Below are 17,958 nucleotides of genomic sequence, written 5' to 3' on the forward strand. Positions count from 1 at the left end.
ACCGCTGCAAAACAAGGCTCATGGACATATTTAAATAAGATTAATGTCTTTATTATTTTATATAGACCACATGAAGTTTGAGTAAAATGCCAATAAATTATGTTGCGCTGAATATGGAGTCTATGTAGACAGCAGTAGCTTTCATATCTAGCATAACTATATAGTAGGACTGTATAGCTATACTTTACTATGATAAATAATAAATAATGAATAATATAACATAGGAAATAGGGAAGCCTCAGAACCCCTTGCAGATTTGGCCCCTCCATGACTCCATAGATACGGCCCTGAATCGAGCTGCCTCATAATAAATCACTTTTATGGCTCTGGTTTTCTGTTGTGATGAATAAATAACTCCCTCTGGATAAATATTTAAAAAGGACATTCTGATAGGTATGTCCAGATGTGCCAGATAAAGAACACAGAATTCAAATGAGTTTGTCAGTGACGAACACAGGGAGGGTCAGTGGGCCCGATCATGTGCTGTGGTTGGGGTCTTACAAAGCGGAACGATTGCTCTCAGGTTTTATTTTCCGGGGGACCACAGAGCCGATCATGGCGACTCTCGGCGGCAGTCGCGGGGATCGTCTCGGCAACACTAATCAACAAAAGTCTTCGTTCGCATCTCCGGAGAAAGTCCGTGAACTTCTGAACGCAGGAGTGTCATCGGCAGACAACGGATCCAACAGGTGCGGGTTTTGAACGGTCGCGCGCGGTTTGTTTGAGTTGAAGGGGCCGAAGAAGAAGTTGACAGAAGCTAATTTGGTTAGCCACTTAGCCTCGAGAGCTGTGCTTCTTTAGCCGCCTTCACTCGGCGTATTTTGAAGATTGGCGAGTCTCCACAGCTTTTGGGAGCTTGAAGGCCGGGAGCAGGAGTTTGGACAACATTGTTGTGCTTGCTTGTTGTTTAGTCCGTCTGCCGGACACATTTGTTTTGGTAGCCATGGTGCTATCGCTCGCGTGCACGCTACAGATAAGGGGGGTGGGGACCTAAAGTTCTGTGTAACATGGCACTCTGTGAGTTTGCTATTTATTTCTGGACTGTTTTCAACTAGCTGTCCAGCTACCAGGTTAAATTAATTTATCATGCATTACTGTGGTAGACAGGTTTTGGAGCTCGGGAGAATGGAGCAGTTCTCCATTTTTTTTCTCGCGTTACGCAACTTTCATTCAAATGAAATGCTGCATGTTACTGCTCCTGTGCTGCCTGTTGTATGAAAATTGTTGTTGTTTGATTAAATGTAGGCCTGCAGCAAGCATTGCAGCCTACCTGTGCACATTTATTATGAGGAATTAGCAATCTTATAATAGCAACATAATAATAATAAACTTTATTTATATAGCACCTGTCACAGCACAGTTAACAAAGTGCTGTACAATGAAATTAAACACAAGAAGAGTGAAACACACCATGTTATAAAATGTTGGCTGAGTAAAAGATAAAATAAGGAAGGCGAAAACTAAAATCATGATCAGCATAATAAATACGTAAATAACATCATTAATATAGCTTTCAAATAGACGGCTCAGATTAAGTCAGGATATGCTTTCTGAAGAAGTCCATTTTTAGGAGAGACTGAAGCGAAGCCAGTGACTCAGCCAGTCTTGTATCCTCGGGCAGGTCATACCAGAGCCTCAGGGCTCTGATCGCAAAAGCTTTGTCCCCTTTTGTCTTCAGCATGGACTCTGGAACAAACAGAAGACCTCTGCCCGAGGATCTCAAACTATCCATCCATTCATTTTCATCCACTTATCCGAGGCCAGGTCGCGGGGGTAGCAGGCCGAGCAACACTTTCCAGCTCCTCCTGGGGGACCCCAAGGTGTTCCCAGGCCAGATGAGATATGTAATCCCTCCAGCTTGCTCTGGGTCTGCCCCGGGGCCTCCTACCAGTGGGACATGCCCAAAACTATGCAGAGGTTCATAGGGGACTAACAGGTCTGAAATGTAGTCTGGAGCCAGGCCATGAAGAGCCTTTAAAGTAATTAATAAGATTTTCAATAAGATATCAATGAAATAGACAGACAGCTCAGATTAAGTCAGGATATACTTTCCCTAGAAATCTGTTTTTAGGAGAGACTTCAGTGAAGCCAGTGACTCAGCCAGTCTTATATACCCTTGGGCAGGTCATACCAGAGCCTTGGGGCTTGGGGCCTGGACTCTGGATCAAGCAAGAATCTCAAACTATGCAGAGGTTCATAGGAGACTAACAGGTCTGACATGTTATCTGGAGCCAGGCCATGAAGAGCCTTAAAAGTAATCAGTAAGATTTCAAAGTCAGTCCTAAAACAAACTGGTGTGATGTGGTCATGTTTCTTGGTTTGGGTCAAAGGCCTTGCGGCTTGCAAGTGCATGCAGTACACATTAATTTAATCAGTGTCAGCGGCTGACTTAGCAAGTGTCTTGAAACTGAAAATATGTTTTCCCTTTATTTGGATTTCAGCGGACACGGAAATGGGAAAGTTCTGGAAGTAAAAAGCGACACTCAAGCACCTTGTCAGGCGACGAATGAAGAAGCCTTTTTCTCAAGAGTGGAGTCCTATTCAATATCCTTTTACCCATTTTGACCTTTTCACCCAGTATGAGGCATTCACGGTTGGTCTTGTATTACACAACCAGTTGATCACTGATAAAGACAGCAGTTGTTGATCTGTAATTTTGGTGTTTTTTAATATTTCATGTAGCCTGTTCATGTTGTCTAGGTAGGCTAACTGCGTATTAGAAACACAGCATTGCAGGCTAGACAATGACATATTTACTGCAATAACTTCTATCACCAGTAGCTCAGCTTTTATGCTTTTAATACACAAATACTGCCATGTACTGTTGACCCTGGTGAAATGTCAGGAAGGAACAAAGGTGGGAATACATTGATACCGCCCAGGCCTAGTTTCATGTAAGATAAAGCAGATGATCCATGGCAGAAATGTATAGATATGTCCTGAGTAATAATGAATGTGACAATACTTGTTTTGTGTCAGAGTGAGATTTTCCTTAGCATCGCACTGTTTGAAATGGGCAGGCAAACCCCGCACACTGTCCCCCCTGATGTGTGCCAGATATGGCTGGATCAACGTCGGCTGCGATATGCTCAAGTGCTCCAGCTGCCAGGCTTTCCTTTGTGCATCACTACAACCAACTTTAGACTTTGAAAAATGTGAGCAACACTTTTAAAGCCTCAGAAAAAGTCAAAGGCACACTTTATTTTGGCAAGGTCAGGCTGATGTTGCCAGACTGCCAAAAAATTAAAGGTCAAGCCACTGTCCTTTTTTATTTTATAGATGGAACCCGCATTGCAGAGATATCAAGGCAACTTCAGACGCAGCATGAAAAGTTTTGCCCCTGGCCTGACTTTCCATGTCCAGGTAGGAGCAAGCACTCTGTACTGCATACATATTTTAACAAAAATAATGTATAACATGACCATTGAATTTCAGCTAATACAAATATTAAGGTGAATGTTGATGTCATTTCAGAGCGGTACTGGCTGGTTCCAGCCTGTGAACCATCAGCACTTCTTGCTGCCTTCCTAGAGCGCTTCCAGCGCACCTGTCTCCTTGCACAGCAGCTGCCTGCCATGAAGCCAGAGCAGCTAAAGTCTATGGTGAGGCAGGAGAGAATTCAAGAGTTACACACTAACGCACTCTTAAGCATTATGTTCACATTACAAAAAGGGCCTTTTCCTGGAGGTCATATTCATTGTTGAAAAATGTGAACTTTACGTGTAGATGTATTCAACTATTAGAAAACATGACATGTAATTAATCTCCACTGTTTCCTTGCAGTCTTTGACTGAGGATGTTATCAGTGTTATACTGCAGCTGATCGAGGACGAACAAAAAAGAAAGGGAGATTCTCCATGTTCTCAACCTTTGGCGGTCCAGGTGGCTGCATGCATTGTTTCTCTCTGTGGCTGGGCTGCAAGGTGAGATGAAACCCTTCTTGACTCTTCAATACACTATGTACTTTAAAAAAAAAAGACATCTCTATCTCTCTATATATACATATATTGCCATAAACCTGAGTTAGCAAACATGGAAGCTAATTTCCACAAATTTTTAATAGAGAAAATAGTTGCATGAAAGAAAATACAATGAAAGTTCAGGGGAGTTCATTCAGGAAACCAAGAGAAACATGGCATTAACATTTTTAGCACTCCCCCACCTGATTGAGATGTCTGAGCCATGGATTTCTTTATCTCAGCCCAGCTCTGCACGCGATGAACCTGCCCATCCTCACCTGCTCCTACTGTATGCGCAAGGTGGGCTTGTGGAACTTCCACCAGATGGAGGGAACGTCAGGTGATGGAGATGTCTCACCCAACACTGTAGGCCCCCCTGCTAACACAACAGGTCCTGCCTCAGCAGTCCCACATGAGGGTCAGGTGGACCAGCCTGCTTCTGCGTCATCCACCCCTGCTACAACTCCATGTCGCATGAAGCTGAGGAGCCAGGACTCCACCCGCTCTGACCAGGCAAGCTTTAGCCAAATGAAAGCTGATCAGCAAGGATTCTCTCGATAACAATGGAAAATGTACCAAACTGCTTTTTATGACCATGCTCTGGTGTGTCTTACAGGGTGAGGGAGCCTCCCCTGTGTCTTTGCGTGCCCGAAGCAGAGACTCACCAAGCCCCAGTGAAGAGCTGCAGAGTCCTTTGCCCAGGGGCAAAAGGCCTGCGACTCGCAATAAAGGACAGGGGGACAACTCTGGGGCTGATGGCGCTGCCAGCCTGTATCACCCTCCTAAACGCCTGTGCCTCTCATCATTTGGTGGTCCTGTAAGAACTAACTTTATTGCTGATTTCACGTCTTGTTTTTTATGCTTTATTAAGGCGCAGGGCTTCTTAACTTCTAAGACAGTGCTGCCTGATCATTAAGGCAATGTTTTGAGAGTATTGTCAATGATTTTAACAGATAGTGTGTAGAAACAAAAATCGGTGCTTGGAATTGGGCCTGTAGGCTCCCGACCGTGTCCTCGGCGTAGCTTCTCAGTTGTCCTCTGATTTCGATCTGGTACCTTGGATTCAACTAAGTAATATTCAAAGAAACACTGGAGACAGGCAGAGTCCGATGCAATCGAGTTTAATGTGTTCACAAGCTTCAACACATACAACTCATCGAGTCAAGCCCCGGAGCCGGACTGAAAAACAACTCTTAGTGCTTCTGCTTTTATGCTGGTGGAGACTGGAGAGAGTCTCCACCTTCTTTTGCTAATCCATCCCACTTCAATGCAAAGCTATTGGTGGCAACCTTTTTCTTTTTGTCCAATCGTGAACGGGCCTGATTTTAATGGTGTATCACTTTCGTTTTGCGTTTGGAAGTTCCCAAATTTCCCACCCTTAGCTTCGGCTTTGCTTTTACTTTATTTTAAAAAAACATGTGAATCTTAGGGACTTTCTTTATGCAGTCCCTTGTGCTCTTATATAATATAGACCTTTTAAATGTGTGTTAGGTAATACAAGCATTTGAGTGTGTGTGTATGTTTTCATTATACAGAACATGGTACGTTATATGTCTTTTAACCCTTTTACATTGCTTCACAATCAACTTATGCAGTACAACACTTTTACTTGATTAGGATTAACTCTTTACACTACAAGTGCTGCACAGTTCATCATTCATTACATCTTTAGTTCTCACCTCTATGCAGTCTCATTTGTGCATGACAGATTTTTTCTACATTTGTATTACCGAGGAGATCTGTTACATAGAAGTCAGTGCAGCTAATTTCTTATTAATAGGCTACCTTTTTTACACCAGTGATCAGGGATTATCTGACCTGTGCTCAGCCTTTCCTTTGTCAGTTCAAATCAGTCCAGCCAACATGGGTTAATCCCTGGTCATGATAATTCAGAAATTACCTGGGTCACAACCTGGATGCGATGCATACCAATTACCTCAGGTGCTGGAAAAGGGTGGGGAGTAGACACATTAAATTCAGAGCTAGTGTTTCGCACTTGAGTTTGTCACTGTACACTATATATTAGAACATCACAAAATTAATCACAGCCATAAACAAAGTTAACTGGTTTGCCACATAGTTCAATTGCAACTGAAAATGTTTACACTATCATCGTAGAATTTGTTTATTGGCTGTGGCGTAGAGCGCGACTCGGGCCGCATTTTCCTGACCAAACCCGACCTGAGTCTGAGACAGTTATAACTGAGCCTGACGCAGTTTGTTCCCTGACATAGTAACTGTTATCATGGTTACAGCTTGTCCTCCCTTTTCATTAGCTCAGTCTGAATATTTACTGCCTCCTGCCTGAAATGTAACTATTGGCCTGTGTTGTGTTCAGGCCGTCACGTAAATTCCAGCACTTGAATAGGCCATAGCACAACACAGCAGCATGTCAAGTGACCGAACCCAAGCAAAATTTCTGATTTGTAATCCGAACCTGGCCCAACCCATCGGGTTCTGACGGGTCCCATCAGGTCCCATCGGGCCCCATCGGGTTCTGATGGGTCCCATCGGGCTCAGGTCAGGTGTCCACATTCTACTGTGGCGACCTGTGATAGCTGCGTCACAACTGTGCACCCCTCATTGGCATCCATTGACATAATTTGTCCCACCCTGGTTGTAAGAAACTCTGGTGGTGTGCCTTTCCCATTAAAATTGACAGTCCACCTCTCGACCTGGATGGTGAAGCTGAGTCGATCAGTGCTGGTTAACTCTTTCTAATACAAAATCAACGCTGGTTCAATCCTGGGGGTATAGTTTAGTTTAGTTTCTTTTATTCCCGTGTCATGCACCTAAAAGTGCCCAACCCTCATGGGTTTATAAGACACCAAAAGAGTTAGTTGGTATAAGTAACATCAGCCAATGACGAAAACGACGATGATGATGAATTGTACACAGGTAGAGGGAGCAGAAATTCTTCTGAGGTGACAATAACGGTCAAAAACCCCTACTTTGCAAGCAGTGTTTCATCATAGTCATAGCACAGGACGTTAACACTATACAATCATCAAACACCTGAAAATTATGCCAATATTATGTAAGAGTGAGTGGAAAAAATGTTTACATTTCGCACTGTCACAAGCACAAGCCCCTCATCAATGAGTAGATGTACGTTTCCTTCTGCGTAGTGATACGGTTGGTGGATGTACTTCGCTAGAAAGAAAATAGTTCCTACATGAAACTGCTCACAACAAGGTCTGTGGGTTATCATAAGTAAGAGGATCATGATGTCTGGAAAGAGACATTGCTGTTGCATTTTCTTTTTTTTTTGGTGCTTTGAGCTCCACAAGCTAAGTGTTCCATGATTTTGGGGTGGACTGACCCTTTAAATTTGAAAGAAGGTTTTGCATTTCTTACTTTTAAATTACAACCTAATTCCTTCTCTTTCAGGATGAGCTCATGCACAAGAACGTATTTGACCCCCTCGCTCAGCACAGAGACTGGTGTCCCTGGATCTCTGTGGGAAAGGAGAATGTGGAGCCAGGGACGTTGTCTGATCGAGACTCAACACTTAATCAACAGGGCTGGAAGGCTGCTCTAGATCTCCTCATGCCCATGAAGAAGAACTCCAATACAGCAGGAGGCAGTCCAGGACAGGCAAGTCAAGATTTATGAACTTTGTTTCCTTATTTCACTGGTGCCACTTGGCCATACAGCTTTTAATTTAAACAATATCTGACATTTCTTTGTTCTCTTTTTCCTGCAAGGGCCCCCGTGACAAGTCTAAAAGGGTGTTTGCTATATTCCGTCAGTGGCAGGTATCCTCCTCTCCGTCTCAGTAGACTGTTTCCATCCGAACAGCATCGCAACACTGAACCGATGAACTGCCCTCTTTCTTTCTGTGGCACAGAGTCCGGAGTACCAATGACAGGAGTGTCGTATCATATCGATGTATGCCATCCGTTAAAGTCGTGTTTACAGTCAAAGTGTTTCTGGAGGGAAAAGAAGTGGAATGTGTCTTTAGGCAAATGAATGAGTGTCTTCTCTGTGAACAGTGACATATGTGAAGGATGCCAGTGTGGCTTTTAAACCTTTGAATTCTGATTGGGATGTGCAGATATAGGGGCCACTACAGCCCTTGGATCATGTGTATACATACAGTATGTAGTCATCAAGTAATAGAACACATCTCAGTGTACCAATTGGCCACAAAGAAGGCATTTACTAACCTCACATGAAGTCTGCCTCGGTAGTCTTCGTGACAACATGACAGTATGTATTTCTGTGGAATATAAGAGACAAGAGATCTGTGAGAACGGGCTAAACGGCTTGACACTGGAAAGGCGATGTTTACCTTCAATGTATGTTGAGTCATATGAGGGAGTGGTCAATTTTTAACCTCAGATTAGCAAAAAAAACAAACTGTGAGGAAGTCATTTTTCTGTGTGTGTACTGTTGTGCTTGAAAGTTAACGTGGACATGAGTTCTCTTTGAAAAGAACAATCCTTTTGGAGTAGTGTTTTCATTTTGTCAATCCTGATTACTGCAGGCAGGTAGAACCACGTGCCATGAACTACAAACCTGTTTTCTATTAGTTTCAGGATGGCTTGTACTTCCTTTTGCCTTCCTTTGACATCTCACTGCTAATGCAGTCCTCTCTATCTTGCATGTACTTTTATCTTCGTAGAGTTTCCTAAAAGGGTTTAATAAAATGCTCTTCTGAAAGTTTTGTTTCACTTTGCATGTTGATCCTCTGAGATTGTCACTCAACAGAAGAAGAATGAAATGATTAGATTATAGATAGAAGATTCTATTTTAGTACCAACTGTTGCAAGTTGCACAGTGACTGACTTCTGAAAGGTTTTCTGTGATTTTACACAAATGTGATCTGTGATTACCTCATCTATTCCATTTGCTGCTCTATGTTACTGTTCAGCACTCACTCACTGGCAGCCATTTTGTTGCCTGTAAACATCCTAACTTCTGGTTCAGAGAGATGACGGTTACACAAACACTGTGTTCCTCGGAATACACAGTTTTATACAAATGACTATTACGTGTTTATCAATAGGCAGCCTTGTCGCTGGATCATTTGAGGACACATGAAAAAACTATTGCAGTTATCTGAGCAGGTATGAGGGCGTCCTTGGAGCAATGGTATGAATATTTGTAGCCATGATTGTGCTCCTGAAAACACTCTTCATTCAGTCTTTTTTTGTATACTGTATATTTCAACTTCACTTAAAGGGATATTCCAGATTTTTGAAGTGGGGTTGTATGAGGTACTTATCCATAGTCAGTGTATTACATACAGTAGAACTGTGGTCAGCATGCCCCAGTTTGGAGAAGCAGGCTGGAGTCGGACATGAATTCTAAGCAATGTACTGCTGTGGATGGGGTCAGCAAAAAACTTATTTTAGCCACCTAAATAAGTTGGATCTAAAAAAATCTATCAGTTTAAGTATATGCTATATTGACAGTATTCTTACTGCTTTACCTTTCTGTCAGACAGCTCGTTCCAACAAGAAAGCTGTTAATGGCTTCAGTTCTCCATCTTTGCTCTTGTCAGAACCACCAGACTCCATTGACAAAACAGTCATTTTAGATCTCTGGACACAGGAGCTGCTGGTCTACTGCTGCTTTAACATGTTTGTTACTGTGTGTGTTATTGTGTGACTTTGTTGAATCTGTACTAACCCTTTTACACCCCAAAGTCACACAATAACACAAACAAAATGAATGTTTGAGGCAGTGCTCGACCAGCAACAGCTGTGTTCAGCAGTGTTAAATCACTGTTTTTGTCAATGGAGTCTGGCTTGAAAGAGAGGCTTCATTTTCCCGTTGAAAATTAAATACAATTAAACTAAAACTGATTTTTTTTTTAGGGGAGATTTTTTTTAGGTGGCTGCTTTGTTGCGTACGCCTCCACAGCAGAAGACTGCTTGGCGTCCATGTTTGACTTGAGCCTGCTTCTGCAAACGGGGTGTGTGCCAGCTGACATCTACTGTATGTAATATAATATCTATGGATAAGTTCCCCCTATGCAGTCTTGCTTTAAACATTTTGAACCATCCATTTAAATCTCATTTGGTCATTTAGCAGGGAGAAGGCACAAATGAGATGTAAAGATCTATGTGCTGCAACATTTTCTTCACTGTTAGTGTCATTGGGATTTCAAGGATTGTCAGATGCCAGCTATCTTGACTTATATGTGGGTGTGTCACCTTCCTCTGACACAGAACATGGAAGACAGACAAAACCAAGACAGAGCCAGTGCCACAGAAATGAGGGCAACCTACTCTATTGCAAAACCCTGAAGACTTCACACTTAGGTTTCTTCTTTGTCTTATTTCTAATAATGTTTCTTAATCTCTAGATATAAAATAACAGTTTAAGTGGTGTCAAATGGCACGTTCACTTGCATTTTAAGATAGAAAACCAAAGGTTTTCTACATAAAACTACAAAGACAGCACTTTGTGGTGACGTATCGTCGCAGATTTATGACGTAGTCCGCGGAGGGATCCCAGCTTGTCAGAACCATGGTCAGAACGATGAGAGGCAGTGAACAGCGGAGGTCTAACGTTAGCTCAGCTACTCACTAGGACAGAGACGTTGGACTGTGAGGACGTTTTGCTGTGAACATTTCCGAAGGCAAATGTTAACTTTCGGATAGTACCGTTTGCTAGACTGTCTAGCGTTTCGGGGGCTAGCTTTCAGTTTACTTACTGGTGTTCTGCGGTGGAAATAGGAAAAATGTCGTCTCCAAGTCCGGGTAAAAGGCGAATGGATACCGATGTGGTGAAACTGTATCCTTTCAGAACATAAACAACAGTCGCTCATTCGCTGTCTCGTCAGCTATGTCCTGATGTATGTGAAAATGTGATACGAGCTATTTGTCGATGCTGCCTGTTTAGCTTCGTAACCCAAAGCAGAAAGAGCTTTCATTGTGAATGACTGGTGTTTTTGTGTAAACAACATTTTGCTAGCAAAGCCAAGTGTTAGCTATTTCTGTCCTGCGAAGCTTCAGTCGCTTATCGGGACAGCTGTGTTAGCTAACGCTAATCACATCGCTCCCATATCCATTTGTCCAACTCTGTATATTTGTAACGTTAGCTGTCTAGCTTGGTGTCTATATTTGAAAATTACTGCAACAGCCGAGCAGACGCTAACGTTACTCTCCTTTTCCAGGAATGTCTGTCATCTTGTTGCACCACTACCTGGCAGCGGTAGACTGTATTAACACCTTATGGCCATTTTAATTTTTATTCTTTTCATTGTTCAGCCTGTTGTTGTCAAACTGCCCCTTTACACGTTGACACTGGAGCTTGTTTACATAACGTAAGGCTAACGTCAACTGAAAATGCTGCTGTCTTTTGTTCTGCTCGTAAAAAACACGTTGGCGTTAATGCTGCATTCAGGGTCTCATAAGCTTTGCTTTGTAACCCTACTGAGGGTTTTCTAATTGTGTTATTGCCTCTGCCACTTGAGATGTTACCTTGTAACGCTGCTGAGCTGGCTGGCTAGTGTGCTGGTTAATTTCAACATCAAAATGGCCACCTGATCTGTGTGTCTCACTGTACTTCAGTGTCTGCAGGCAAATATATGGCAGGGTAACTTGTGTCATTTCTAAGTGGTTGTAATGTGTTGTTTTTCATAGATATTGGAGTTGGGAGTGAAGGTGGCAGCTGTTTGTGAAGTGGTACAGCAGGTGTCATGAGCCTGCAGTCGTTTTCACTGTTGAATACTTGAACTTTTAGGCAACATCCAGTGTGTTCTGCTTTTCAAGTCGCCCTGTTTACTTTTGTGCTGCTGATTTATTTGTTCAACTTCACTTGGGGCTGTGCAGAGGGAGCTCTAAAGTAGACCATAACAATACATTTCCAGTCCATGCGATGTTCTAGAAGAACAGTATGAACAAGTAGTTTGTTTTTGTCCCAGCACAGTGGAAACCAGCTTAATGATTGGGTAGCCTGTTACTAGCCGGAAACCACAAGAGGGAGGGACTAAGAACAGCTGATGGGATGGCTGTACAGCTTAGTCAAATATGGGGTTAGAGAAGGGCTGGTCAAAACGAACCAAAAACAAGGGAAAGTTGTCCCAAAAGGGTGATCATAGTGATTAAAAAGGGAAAGTTTGAAAATCTTGGTAGTTTGATCCCTTTTAAGTGTTTAATGAAATTGAAGAATTACTATATTTTTAGTTGTGTTTGCTTACATATCTGATTATGCAATAGAGATTCTACATTTCATAATACATCCTGCCTTGTACCATCACATTGGAGCTGCATTCAGCTGCCTATACATTTGAAACTGCATGTGGCTGCAGTGTGTAAGTACACATCAACAAGGAAGCTGCAGCATGTTCTTTTCAAGCTACATGTCTGTTGTTATTTTGGCCAGTTGCCTAAGGCGTTTTATTACGTCTGCTAGCTAGCAACAGTGCTTGTTTGAGCAAGTTTCTGCTCCCCCCCCCCCCCGCTCGACTCCGCTAATGTGTAGGCTATGGCAGCCATGACAGAGTGGTGAAGCAGGCAGACCAAGAGTTTTTAAGGATTGCAGCACACACAGTCACCCCTTGTCCTTCTTGAGCAACTTGACTGACAGGCAAGAGCAGGTTTGCTGTTTCAGTATACCACCTGCTTAAGTCCACACAATGACTTATGTTTGTTTTTTACGATGGCATTGGTGAGCAGTAGTCAGCAAATGTTGTGGAAGAAAGCCATGTGTGTTTATATGTATGGACTGTCTTACATAACACATAGATTCTCAGCTGACGAGTCCATCTTGTTGGGTTAAAGTAGGGAGGGCTCCTCCAGGTTACTGGTATGGGAAACAGTTCCTTCCTTCTGTTTGTGTCCCCAGAGCAAAGCTAGCCGTAACAACCTCCTCTCTGTGCTCCCTATCCCTGCTTCTCCCCCTGGTGTAACCAAAACCCGAAACTCACACCGCCTTTTAGACAGGAGCAGCTTCTTTCTTATGGGCTGACACTGAGAGCCCTCACGCATTAATTTGCTGCAGCCACCGGAGAGCTGAGAATCTAGAGCGTGGGCCATTAGGGAATTCATGAAAATGAATGTCAGAATGACCTCAGCATGTCGTATCACTGGGTTTAAGCTTTGTCCTAAGCCAGGCCGATGGATGGCAGCCTGCTTTCAACACCAAATGTACAGTCTTTGTGTGTGCATGCCACTAGCCTGAACTCTTTGTGCTATCTATTGACATATAGTCACGGAGAAGGCATTAAGTGTTGGTTTACACTGACTTTACACTGGATTTTTCTGCGTATCCCTTACTCTTTCACACCCCTCTGTTGCAAACTTATAGCCTTGAGTGGCAAGAGACAACTTGTTTATTGTCCAGTTCTTGCCAAACTGTAGTCCTAAACCTTAAACTGGGGTTATTCTCCAGTGACGGGCCTAACTTTTGGCCACTGGCTTCTCAGTCTTTCTTTTGGACGTGTTGCTTTAACTTTGGAACACTGTGTTCTTGGACAGGAGTGTGCCATTTCAAAGAGCTTTACATTCAGCTTGTTGTGTGGGGTTGACTGCACACACTGTGTAGGTAGTTGTGCTATTATTTGCATGTATTCATCGTTCTACTCGCTTTACAAATGCTTTCAAGCAGTAAGCTGCTGGAATTTGAGCACAGGTAGATTACAAAGGACTAAGCCTATTTTGAATGCTAGCACGAGCTCTTGTTATGTCTGGCCTATGGATATTAATGCAGAGAATGGGAGAGAAAAGGAAGTGTGTAGAATTATCTGTACAGCTGTTTATATTAAGTCGAGAATGACCCGAAGAAGAAGAAGACATGTTTGTATAAATGTGGTTTTATAATTTTTCTATGGTCACAAAAGGGAGATGTTTAAAAGGTTTTTATCCCCTTAACAAGGCTGTTATTGATCACTAAGCGTCTCACACTTGTCATTTAATAGATGAACTCTATACAAAGATTTTGAAATTTAAGCTTAATTTATTTTTAATTTATATTGGTTAAAGAATTGCTGGATGCTGTATGTGTAACATCATGCTGTCACGTGACTTCGGGTAAACAAATACTGCTCAATTTATGTGATATGAAAGAAATAGACTCTAATAAGGTAGCTTGCTAAAAGATGCGGGGAAAACAATGGGTTTGTAACACCAAGGAGCAGAGTTTGAGACTTAACTCAAATGAGTAAACCTCGCTTTCTTTAGCTCTTTGAAACCGCACTTCTTAAGCCACTTCTGAGTCCATCGTCCTAATGAAGTGTTTATCTTTATAATGGCATTAGCCTGAAGCCTTGAGGTGTATATATGTTCATATATAAAATCTCATTACATCAGAGGAGATCTTAAGACATTTTTATGAAAACAAAACTGCGTCTTAGCTGTACTTTTCAACCTTTCAGTTGCTGCCGGAAGGTCTGAAAGTGATTGGATAGCAGTCCTGTGAAGCATGGCCACAGATGAATTATATCCGAGACTGTGGGGAGTTGTTCGGAGGGGTGCTGCACGCTTCATCAGCCCCAGGATCCATCATGATACCTGGTGTAAATGCCAGTGTATATGGGTCTTATCATTCCACCCCAAATTAGCCATGCGATCCAGGTATGTTGTGTGTCACATTTGTGCTTCATGTTGCTTCAAGGATTTATTTTCCTTGATGTGACTGTTGAGGCAGTATTCCTTCAGTAATCCTGATTTATGCAGTTGTCCACAATCAGAGGGTTGGCTTTTCAGGGCAGTGTCCACTCCCTCCCCTCTTCCTTTTTTTTATATTAATGTCCTCCCCTTACTCCCCTCCCGAACCACATCCCTCCATCCTCCCGGGGTGGAATACCAATCCTGAGCTTTATCCGCACTCTGCTTGGTGTTTTGGACCCATTGTGCCTCTGCAACATGACATCCGGACAGCGTCAGCGGTGGGGTCTTTTGTGTTTCCCGTTTACAGAAGCCCCTGTGACCTCCCACCTCCCGCTGCTGTGTCAGACCATGTCACACAGTCACAGACAGCTAATCTGCACTCAGCGCTATTATTGCGCGACTGAACCAACTAGACGCAGGTTACTGTAGCGAAGGAGCCAGCAGTTTTCCTGCCTGTTCCTGACCGAGAGAGCGATTGAGTGAATAGGAGCACGATGGACTCATGAGGAGAATGGGGAAAGCTCTGGTCTGGTGTCGGCGTTGCATAAACGCATGAAACTCTTTGTTGTTATGATATAATAGAAAAAACTTGACAGCAGGAGACACAAAGAAGCTAAGAGGGTTACAGAAACCTTCAAAAACAGCTCATACTGTAGGTGTGAACGCACAGGACCAACAAAAACACAAAACCGATGCTGTAGATTATTCACAGCCAAATTATATGTTGTTTAGATGGGAATCTACAGTACGCCCAGTGATGGGCCATGTTTATTCCACTACTTAGCCTTGCTTCAGTAGGTATTGGCCATACGGTTAACCTTAAAGTCCAGTTATCACTTTGTGTAATGTTTATTGTGGCTCCAGGTTAATGTTTAATCTGTAGTAAGAAGCCCAAACACTGACTAAGACGATGTGGGGAATGGCCCACCTGCTGTGCACAGACAGCCAGTGATGGTACGGAATTAGTGAGATATTTATTGTGTCTTTAAGTGTTGTAAAAGCTGATGATATAATACCTAGATTCAAATGGTTTTGTTGGTGTATGTCTTAAGATTTGTATCTTGTGGCTCTTTGGCTGTGTGCTTGTGGAAATTCATGAAAAGAGTGTAATCGTAGGATAAAAACATTTTCTTCTTCTCTCCTTTGTCTTAGTTATCTTTTTCTGTCAATCTAAAAGCTTACAAATACTTCTGCTTCCGACATCTCCTTTTTTGCGATTGTTGAGTACGCGTTTGTCTGCGTCCATGCAGTTATTCTTATAAATATGCTACACCACCCAGGCCTAACCAAGCTCCTGCCTTTCTCTCCTTTTTATTTCCTCATGAGTGAACATAAGGTAACCTAGTCAATTGTGGACGAGGCCTCTTCTAGTCAGAGGGGGGCCCACCACCTTGATTGACAGTCCTGTTTTGGGGGTCCAGGAGCAAGGCATCTCTGACAGTTAGGAGATTTGAGGCCCTCACTGTTAATCCTGCAGTGCAAACAGTGACGCCTCCTGCACGCATGGCTGAGTTCCCTTAGAAAAACAGATGGACTGAAGTTCCTCTCTTTGTTTCACATGATTTTTTTTTCACTGGCGCTGGGGAGCTCAGCCTGCCTCTGCCTCTGCCGCTCACGTGCACTGCTGCTTTAATGTGGAAAAACGAAGGAGTGATGATGGGCTAGCTACATGTTTGGTCATTTGTTAGCATATGGGCCAGTGACACGGAGCTCTGTTCTTAAAAGTGACCCTTAGTTTTGGCTGAAATGTGTGCGTATGAATGAAGCAAAAAAGCCTTATCAGGAAAGTGCAACCTACATTATCCACACCCGACACTTGACTGTAGCTTGTAATCTCCCTCTGCACATCTCGTCTGTATCAATTTCATAATATTAGCCGTGTGTCTGTCACTACACAGAAATTCTGGTTTTGTGTGCAGTTTCCTCAACATGTCAGTGTTGAAATTCAGGTTTTTTTTATCTTTACGACAGACAGCAAATCTTGTCTGTTAGATTTGCTCATTAGATGGTTGCCTCAGATTCAGGCCATTGTTTCTCCTGCCCTGGCTTAGTTTTGTGATCATTAATGATAATTTTGTTTGTGTGTGCATGCACGCAGCTCAGGCGCGTGCACGCACACAGAGGCTCTGTGCTATTGCTGTAAATAGACTGTTGATTTAGTGAAGGGCTGAGAGGAGGAGCAGCTGAGGGATTCACGTTTGATTGCAGTGGGTGGGCTCTCATCTCTCACCAGAGAAGACAAAGAACTTCGCCTGCGCTGTTCTGTGCCGCTCCAGCTCTCACACAGGGAGGTAGCCATCAGCTAACAGCATAGTCAGACCTGAACCAAATCTGCATTGTTAAATAAATTTTATATTTTGGGTTAACTGTTGAGCATTGAGCTTGGTGTTTTTTGTTTGATTCTTTTTTTTTTTTTTAAGTAGATAAAAAGAAGTAGGTCTCTGTATTGTTTCACTGCACATGCAAATTGTGAATTGTAAAGACAGCTTTTACATTTATGTGAATTTCCAAAACTGTCACCATATTAATCACAAGGTGTTTTAGCCCCGGGGTGGTTTGTATGCCTCTGTGTTGATTTTTAAAGCCGAAATGAAACTGAGGTGTTCATAGAGTTAATTTACTTCCCATCCACCATCGAGTGAGTGCAGCACCTAACAGCTACCAGACATTTACATGTGGATTTCAGTGAGTCAGGCCTTTGGGGCCATGTGTCCATTGATATGTAAAACGTTCTGCGAGGTTTTCTCTCGCAAAGACCGCACACGCTGGCACCAAGGGCTTCATCAGAATTTAAACACTTACAGTGTCTGAGCTAGCTGGCTGTGAGCTTACCTACTCTATGCCATAGTACTGGCATCATTGTTAGTAGTCCCATAAACATAACCACAACAGAACATACTATAACCTGTTCAAGTGGGTGGCAGGGAGAAAAATGTATCAGCAGCATGGCTGTGCCAAAGTCTTAACCTTTTAACTCTTATTTTATGCCTTTATGGCCTGTTTGTTTTGGGTTAATTATCACAAAACTGCAGTACAAAAAAAGTGCTGTGGTACAGTTGTGGTTGTTGGCTTTGTCTAGCTGTCTAGTTCGTTTCCTAAGATGTTTTGTTAGGCAGCAGTAAAGTAAAGAGGTAAAGCAAAGTAAAGATTAAAAGATTAAACATGAGTATAGAGGAACAGGTCTGTTTTGTTCAGAGTTAAAGGTTGTCACATATGTAACCCATTTCCTGTCAGAGATCAGTGAAGCTTATGTTGTGTTTTCAGTGATAAGCAGAGGTTAAAGTAAGTTAAAGGCGCTGTATGTAAGAATGTGGCCAAAACGGTTACTGCACTCAAATTCAAAATACTGCCGCGAGTCGTGTCCGCCCCCCCCCCCCTACAGATTTGAGGTTGCTGGACAGCGGCACGCTGGAGACTGATTTGTTTGCCCACGG

At 42.8% G+C, this 17,958-nt stretch overlaps 2 protein-coding genes across 2 annotated transcripts in view; both read left to right on the top strand.

The window, feature by feature from the left end:
- Nucleotides 1-505: 505 nt before the first annotated feature.
- zc3hc1 (zinc finger, C3HC-type containing 1) lies at nt 506-8,624 on the top strand. The gene is made up of 10 exons (XM_050036536.1): nt 506-689; nt 2,442-2,544; nt 3,005-3,155; nt 3,280-3,363; nt 3,475-3,602; nt 3,784-3,923; nt 4,202-4,472; nt 4,576-4,776; nt 7,350-7,556; nt 7,667-8,624. Exons 1-10 carry the CDS (start codon nt 556-558, stop codon nt 7,739-7,741), a joined length of 1,494 nt encoding a protein of 497 aa, XP_049892493.1. The 5' UTR covers nt 506-555; the 3' UTR covers nt 7,742-8,624.
- Nucleotides 8,625-10,439: 1,815 nt separating this feature from the next.
- The window catches only part of ube2h (ubiquitin-conjugating enzyme E2H (UBC8 homolog, yeast)), a 35,189-nt gene continuing 27,670 nt past the window's right edge, over nt 10,440-17,958 (top strand). Inside the window, exon 1 of the mRNA XM_050036027.1 lies at nt 10,440-10,706. Coding sequence (XP_049891984.1) covers nt 10,654-10,706 — 53 coding nt within the window. The 5' untranslated portion in view covers nt 10,440-10,653. The remainder of the gene's footprint in view (nt 10,707-17,958) is intronic.

The sequence above is a fragment of the Epinephelus moara genome, chromosome 23 (assembly GCF_006386435.1).
Source record: "Epinephelus moara isolate mb chromosome 23, YSFRI_EMoa_1.0, whole genome shotgun sequence".
Classification (NCBI taxonomy): Eukaryota; Metazoa; Chordata; class Actinopteri; order Perciformes; family Serranidae; genus Epinephelus; species Epinephelus moara.